At 37.9% G+C, this 8,521-nt stretch overlaps 1 protein-coding gene across 1 annotated transcript; it reads right to left on the bottom strand.

Moving 5' to 3' along the window:
* Positions 1-5,875: 5,875 nt before the first annotated feature.
* Positions 5,876-8,301, bottom strand: LOC101296617 (probable glycosyltransferase At5g03795-like). Its single transcript, XM_004289440.1, has 3 exons — positions 8,114-8,301; positions 7,288-7,636; positions 5,876-6,538 (listed from the first exon to the last, which is right to left on the bottom strand). Exons 1-3 carry the CDS (start codon positions 8,299-8,301, stop codon positions 5,876-5,878), a joined length of 1,200 nt encoding a protein of 399 aa, XP_004289488.1.
* Between the last annotated feature and the right edge of the window lie 220 nt (positions 8,302-8,521).

Raw genomic sequence — 8,521 nt, 5'->3', positions numbered from 1 at the left:
CCACTTCCCCCTTTGGTATTACAATTCAGAGTTGTCAAGGAATCGATTCCTTATTAGGAGGTGAAACCCACACCCATTCCAATTTCGTTATGTGTAAGTAAACGCTGGAATTCTCCTCTGCCGAAATCATTCCCTCACTTTTTAATTCAATTCTATGTAAGTAAACGTGCCCTAAATGTGAACAACTAAGGGCCACAAAATATTTGCAAGACAAATAGCTTATTCACATAGGCCTTGATGGCCTCGAAAATTTTGTCATTCAAGATAACAAGTTGAAGTTGTTAGACATCACGTCAATCTTACAAGAGTACCCTCAGACACATCTAAGCATGCACTAATGGAGAGACAATTAAGAGGGACAACTTCAACAGCATGTTTGGTTCATAGGGTTACGATAACCAAACTTAATTTCTTCACTCCTGCACTTTAAAAGCTGAGCTTATGTTAAAGAATCCTTGACCCTTTGCATTTTATAGATGGTACGGGTAGACTTTTCGTCTAAAAGAATAAATTTTGGTCTCTTCATACCAAACATTTTATTTGTCTACATTATAGGATGGAAAACAATTGTAACAAAATATAAATAAATTTCAAACATTGATGCTAGTTCAATTTAATATGTGTGTTTATAGTAAAAAAGAATAATTGGATATGGTTTTTAATGGTTTGATATATTATTCACCTCTGAATAAGAGGTATATATAGAGGGAGTGGTTCTAATGAGGACCACTAAGTTGAGGACTAGTTGAAGACTTTTTCGTTTCACACAATTTTTGATCATATTTTCACATCTCGACAATCTAGTTTGTAGATTTATGAGTAGATTATCTCTACAAACTTTTATCCAAATTGAAATTCGTTAAGGTATTCATAAATGTGATTTACCGATTATAAACTTGAACGACTCATGTTTGACAGATTTGGATTGTCCATTAATTTAATTTAGTTTGATTCCTTAACGATCACCAATTTAACTGAAAATTTGTATAAGTGATCTACTTATATAGACCTAAAAACTAAATGGTTCTCATTAGAACTCCTCCCTATATAGAGATACAAACATAATGCTAATATGAAAATATCTCATACATCTATACATACAAGGTAAATAAATATTTACAGAATATTTTATCATGCCTAACTTGCATGATAAAGTTGGGTCTATGTGTGTGGTTGCATGCATGCAATACGTCAAATTCACCAATTATCTATACGTGTGACATACATCTATACGTCTGCAATATCAAAAGTTGCAGACCAAGAGTCCATCGTAATCAAAAATCCTAATCAAATCTGAATTTAAAACAGCTACACTGCATAACACAAACACTTCAAAAATTTCAACATAGGATTTTCTAAACTTAACTTCAGAGAATCCCCACAATTTGCCTCCCCATCAAATAGCACCAAACTTTCCAGATCAAGAGTTCACATATGGAAAAATAAGAATGTAAAGTTTCAGAGCAAATGGAGTCCTAAGTCCTGATCAAACTCGAACTCAAAACAGCTGCACTACATAGCCACGTATACAATTTCAGCACAAAGTACTTAACTAGAAAATCACCATAATTCAATATCTTATCAAATAACACCAAAAGAATCACCATAATTCATATATCTTATCAAATATCATCAAAAGTTGCAGACCAAGAGTACACACAATGAAGAATAATGATATAAAGTTTCAAGCTAAACCAAGTTCTCAATCCTAATGAAAGTCAAATTCAAAACAGTTATATCTTAACCAAAACATACTAACATTATCAGCCATCAGCTCCCTCCGGTTTAATATTTATTCCAGAGAAGATTTCTCCTGCATCAGCTAGAAAATAACTTTTAGACAGCTCCAAAATATAACACCAGCACAGCTAATACTATAACTCATTTATCTTAACCAACCACCACGCTTTTCTTCCTTCAACATCTCTAGAGTAGCAGCTTTCTAACGGTCGTCGTTTTCAATGTACCTAATGAATACAATTGCCCACTTCTCCATGAAGGCCTGGGATTGTCCGTAAGCGCCCGTGAGGTACTCTTGGCTTTTCACCATCATCTGGATGGACTCCTGCATCTTAGAAATTTCCATGACCAGCTCGGCGATATATTTCTCGTAATTAGCCTTGGAATCAGCTATGTCCTTCTGTAGTGACTGCACATATTTCTCGTCATTAGCCTTGGACTCTTTCAGATCAGCTATGTCCTTATGGATTGACTGCAAAAGTTCAAAGAGTTGTGATGATCCCGCTGCATTGTTTTTCTATAGAAATTCAACGATCTAAATGACAGAAATGGTGATTTTGACTTTAGATCTCCGAATATCAATAGCCACTTCCATAGTGAAGAGCTGAATAGAAGAATTGAAGAGAAAAGTTGCATAGGAGAGATATGAATTTATGGTGAATTTGACAATAATTGGTGACCGCATAACTTTTTAACTTTTCTCTTCAACTCTTCTATTCTACTTTTCACGTAACGTGTCATTGCATGAAAGTGACACGTGAAATTCACTAATCATATACACTCCCCCTCAAGTTGGTGCATAGATGTGAAGGGAAGCTATCTTCATGGAATTTCATGAATCTGAGAAGAGGAGAGCAATGAGTTTCCATAACTTTTCAATTTTTATGTGTGTGGTTGCATGCAATCTCCATAACTTTTCAACTTTTCTCTTCAACTCTTCTATTCAACTCTTCACGTAACATGTCGTTGCATGAAAGCGAAACGTGAAACTCACTAATCATATACACTCCCCTTCAAGTTGGTGCATAGATGCGAAGGGAAGCTGTTTTCATGGAATTTCATAAATCTGAGAAGAGGAGAGCAATGAGTTTTCCCGACCTTAGGCCTTTTATTCATGGTCAAGTGGGCTTTCTGTTTGCTAATATTGGATAGAAATATATGATGTGGTTTTTGAATAAGAAGAGGCCTCGAGATGAGGGTACAAGGGCTGTAGATGAATTTTTGTACAGAGCTCATAATAGCTGCAAAACTTAAAAAATATTGGAGTTGTTGACAATGATTTTCTACTTGGAAAGTTTTAGGAATTTGAAGACAAGGTGCGTAATTTGAGGCTCCCAATTCTCAACTAGGCTAGTTTGTCGCTAGCAGAGAAGAAGAAATACTATCATAACATTGCGGATGTAGAGTTCCCCAATTCGTGTGGTGAAACCGTGAAGTTTCAGTTTTTAGGTTCCAGTGTTGATGCTTTATCATCTAAGAAGTATGTGAAATCAGCTCACACCATCTAACTATCTAAGTTGGTGATTTTTTCTCATCCATAACCAGCCCTGCAAGGTGTCGACTGTTGAAATTTTTACCGATGTCGCCATTGCTGGATATAAACACCATTTTGTTGGTAAGGAGGTAATCAATGGTGATGAACATAATGATTTTATGATATGCTATCATGACTGTGAGCTTCCATATGTTGACCGTACTAAGTATGTGGTAGATGTGTCTGCTGATGGATTCTTGTGTTTGGTAAATGGAAATGGTAACACCATGGATGACCTTAGCATTGCCGGTGATCCCGCTTTTCTCACAAAAATTGTCAATGGGTTGGCCGAAGGGGAGAACATGCTTGTTATTGTGGTGACTTTAATGGGCGAGGAGCGTTGTGCGTTCGACATAATTTTTTTTCCGAATGTATTAATTATTTATATCTTGCCCCTTCTAATTCAAATTTCTGGCTACGCCACTATGCATAATAAAGTTGGGTCTATATGTGTGGTTGCATGCAACATGTCAAACTCACCACTTATCTATATGTGTCGTTGCATGCATGCAACACGTGAAACTCGCTAATCATATACACTCCCTCTCAAGTTGATGCATAGATATCAATCATGCCCAACTTGTAAACCGAGTTGTCAAACACTTTTATTGACACTCATTTTATGAGAATATCTACTAATTGCTCTTCTGTATACGCGAAAGGGAAACAAATGAATTTTCTTTCTAATTTTTCAATAGCAGACGTGCTATCATAATGTAAGTGCATGGGTTGCTTGAGTTTAAAACCTTATTCTTTCAACACTTTACGAATCCATATCATCTCACAAACTTCATGCATCATACCTCGAAACTCTGTTTCAGCACTTGGTCTAGCAACAACCTTTTGTTTCTTACTACGTACGCCAAGTCACAATGTTTCCTCCAACAAATATAAAATACCAAGATGTAGACCGTCTGTCAATCTTATCACCAACCCAATCAGCATCTATGTACCCTACAACTTCCAAATTCACCATTCTTTTTAAACAACAAGCCTTTTCTAGCACTTTTTAAAGTTTTTTTTTATTTATTCGAAAGTCAATCATTTTATATATTCAGCAAACAGTATCAAAATAATACACCTAAGAGCTACTGAGCTATCTCTTAAGACTTCAAAACCTAGTCTAAAACTAGACTGAAAAGCCAAAATACACCCACCTTTTGGTTACGATTTCAGACACTTTTATTTTCAAAAACCGGTCTTAGTGTAGAAGAAGGGATACAAAGGGTACCAACCACACCAAGCTAATCTTGTGACCGACTCAAACTGAGTCATTGTTTGGGCCATAAAGACCTAACCCACCCTTCTCTTATAGGGCCATATGAGAAGGGACATAAAATAAAGGCCCAAGAAGCCCACATGTTCCCAAGCTGATGAAGAAACCCTAGCTTCCATGGTTTCTCCTCAGATCCACGCTCCGTGTACCACCAAGACGTCGTCGTCACACCCAGTTGCGCTTTTGGAAAACGGTTGACTCCGCCCCAACTAAAAATTTGCTGATCCAAGCCAGGCACTCTAATCTCCACCCCACCGCCCCCCCCGGACAAGCTTGCGTGCCTCATATCAAACGCACCCAAGCCTCGTGCCTTCAGCCATACATCCGCCGATTCAGGGATTTGAATCATCTTCTACTGTCGACATCAGAGCAATGCTAGTAGTGAAACTCCCACCTTTGTGACAACGTCGATCCAGAAGCCAGACTACGACCTTTGGATTCAGGGTTTCACCACCATGTCTGGCATTGAATTTGGCATCTACAATCAGTGTAGCTTCACCAAATAAGATCTAGGCCATATTTGAGTTACCTCCATCACCGGCCACATTATCGAAGACCCAAACTTGCCAGCCCAAACCAGATCTAAGTCCGGCAAATCTGGGTTTCCTCAGCCAGTTCTTTGCCAGTACCACAATTGATCCCACCGCCACCAACACCCGAAACTTCATTCTCGTGACCACAAGAATCAAAACCCTCAAACCTCCAAAATTCAGATCCAGATTCCACCTGCATACAAGAGATCGTTCCTCTACTTTGAAGCAGATAAAATCCAAAAGCCGACATATAGGTGAGAGCCCCAATGAAGGCGAGGAAAGAGACACAAATTCGGGAGGCATGCACCACTGCTAGATTCCAGAGTTCGTCCATGGAGGATGAGTGTCCCATCCTCGCCGGTCAGAGTTCGCCGCCGTCGTTAGGGATTACAGACCGCAAACGCAAGTTTTCGAGAGAGAGAGAGAAGAGAGAGCATCGTAACTATTTGTAGCTACTAAACAAATACATCACCAACCTAATCTTCTAAAACAATGTCACATTTAAAAGTACGTAATATTTATCAAACATAGAACTATATTAATTTATTCACATCTAATATTTTCACATCATAATAATATCAGTTTTTTTATGAAAATCACAACAATCTCAAACTAGCCTTATCCTTAATTTAACTGTGGATATATAAAACTGAATAAAAATCCGTGGAACATATCACTAACCTATATATAATTAAATAACAAAAAAATATATATTTGCACATAGCTATATATGGCTCTTTATGGATTGATGAATGATATAATAATGAAACAAAACCAGCTAGTATAGCTATGTCAAAAATCATGAACACGAATATTTAACCTCCTAAGCCAAATAGAGTGAACAATCATATGGAAAACATCGTATCGCTTAGGAGGTCCATTCACCACAAAATGTCGTTGCACTTGTTTCACATTCCTTTGCATTCTGAGGTACTGCCGATGAGATATCCCCATCAATATGTTCTTGATGTCCGATATATTCTGCACAGGAATTTGAACAGAAAATGACCTCCAGTTCAAAACATCACTGAAAGGTGGAACGTAGGCATCTGAAATCAACACCGGAACACACTCGGCATAGATTGCTTCCACCACTCTTGGACTAGCCACTTCATACCCACTCGGGCACAAGCAAAACTTGCTACTTTTCAACTTGTTTTCATAGGACACTTTCTTTGGGAGTACTTCATAGACTTGGACATCTTCGTCTTTGCCTTTCCATTCGTTTAGAAGGAGGTACCGGATGTGGCCATGAAGACGACCGGCGAAAAATGCAAGGACAGTTCGAGTCGATGGAGGCGGACCACCTAGACTTGAGATTTCACCTGTTAGAAGATTAATTTCGGGAAATGAGGCATCTTTTGATGGATTAAATCCTTCTGAAGTATTGGCATTGCAAAGAACCCTAATGGAGTTGTGGAAAAAATCGGGGACAGAGGATGACGTGACTGGCCCCTATAAAACAAGCAACCAAGTAATTAGGTATTACAGAAAGATGAGGCAGGACTATAAGATGTGAAATGAAACAATCCAGTGGAAATCATTCAAAAAAAAAGAGAGGCCGGTATAGCAATAATGGAAACATATTATCAAATTTGTTTCCAATAATCGGAACAAGACAATTAAGCTTAACAGGAAAATGTGTTTTATGATTTTGAGAAATGAAGTGAAAATTGATTGGTATTGCGGTTATAGTAGCTAGCTCTAATCCTTCAGACACTCTTTTTGGCATGATGTAATAATTGTATAGACTTGTCATATCGAAAAAATAGAGAAAACAAACGTGAGAAAGTACAAAATCTGGGTCCAGGAAACCTGTCAAAGACAAGAAGAGAAGCTAGCTGAGGAGCAGAAAAGTTCAAAATTTGAGTAAAGCTAATAGGAAATTAGAAATATTCCAGGACCTATAATTCGGACCGACATATTTACCAGGACCTAAATTGTTTAGTTTTGTCTTTGAATTGCTTTAAAAATATAAGGATCGCATGCACACAAATATTCTATCATCGGATTCCGCCATATCTGGTTTTTATCCAAGGAGATGTAACATACACATAAGCCACATATATAACCTAGTTCACAGGCAACTTGATCGAAAACAAACAAACAGAAAGACAAAGAAGCAAAGAATTAGAAAGAACTAGCTATAGATAGCTAGCATGAATTAAGATGATCGAGGAAGAGGATGAGGACGAGCTGCTTACCCAGTCATGACATGAAAGCATGAAATGATCAGCACCAAGACTTCTATTCCAGAAAGGATGCCTATCAGCAATGACCTTAATGTAGTCGATGAAGGCTCGCTTTATCGGATCTCGATCTGGCGTGCCATGGACGTAGAGGTACTCCACCAGATTGGTCACACTCACCGGAATGAAGTAAACATCAGCTTCATCTGGGTCTTTGGTTCTGTACAATTTTCCCTTCTCCATTTCGTGGATGAACCTTCCTTCTGAGGAATATATGCTCTTGCATGGACCAGCATGAAACAATGGCACCTCTCCTTCTTCGTATACGTATATCTTGAACAGCTTCTCCATTAATAGGTAGCTCCTAATTAATCACATGATAAGTAATTAAGTTTAATTTTGAGTACATAATTTGATTGCATAAATGAAAATTAGTCAAGCTCTATATGAAGAAATTATCAAGTTCAGATATTTGCTACATGTGGTATATTTTATCATCTGTCACCTCATTTATCGCTTTCGTTCGGTTTTCAATTCTCAGAAAAATTCTAAAATTCTCTTCAGCAAGTCCATGCCGTAAATAGCCAACTCTAAATTCGTAACCATATAGAATTTTATTCATTGCGGAAATATTTGGAAATCCCCGAATATGCAACTAATTATTAGTGTCTATGCATAAATAGTTGAAAATGCTAGCTTTCTCATCAATAGAAACACTGAAAACTTCAAAATTAAGTACTTAATTGGTGCTTCTTTGATCTGGAAGTGTTTCGTACCAAATTTGGCAAAAAATTTAGACTGAGAGTTGGTGCTGGAAAGTTAACTTTATCGGTAAAATTACCTATGAAAGGCTTGGGCGTTCCGATATATACGGCCGTGAGGTACATAGTCAGGGTCCTGGTCATGCACTAGTTGTACTGATTTTGATGTAGAATTGATCTTGTTCTTCAGGGCTAGTGATGTAGCAGCAGCTTCTCTTATGGAAGACCTTGCTTTGCTCAAACTTTCTTCAAGCTTATCTAGCTTCATGCTCCTCCATGATTTTACTCTTCTGATACCACCAACTTGTATAGCCCCCTAGTGTAAAACATGTATGTGAGAGAGAGAGAGAGAGAGAGAGAGAGAGAGAGAGAGAGAGAGAGTTCTTACAGTTGATATTTGAGGGGCTGGAGCTGGAGCTGGAGCAGGACTTGGACTACCATATAAAAAACTAGTAAGTGGAGCTTCAGCTGGAGCTGCAGATAAAGCT

The sequence above is a fragment of the Fragaria vesca genome, linkage group LG1 (assembly GCF_000184155.1).
Source record: "Fragaria vesca subsp. vesca linkage group LG1, FraVesHawaii_1.0, whole genome shotgun sequence".
NCBI classification, from domain to species: Eukaryota; Viridiplantae; Streptophyta; class Magnoliopsida; order Rosales; family Rosaceae; genus Fragaria; species Fragaria vesca.
Note: the sequence above shows the minus strand (reverse complement) of the source record. Positions and strands in the feature narration are given on the sequence as shown.

Excerpts from the sequence above, each read along its gene's own strand:
- LOC101296617 (XM_004289440.1), bottom strand. The coding sequence starts at position 8,301 with ATGAAGCTAGATAAGCTTGAAGAAAGTTTGAGCAAAGCAAGGTCTTCC. Across the intron at positions 7,637-8,113 it reads AACGCCCAAGCCTTTCATAG|GAGCTACCTATTAATGGAGA; the intron begins GTAATTTTACCG and ends GTGATTAATTAG. Across the intron at positions 6,539-7,287 it reads TGCTTTCATGTCATGACTGG|GGGCCAGTCACGTCATCCTC; the intron begins GTAAGCAGCTCG and ends CTTGTTTTATAG.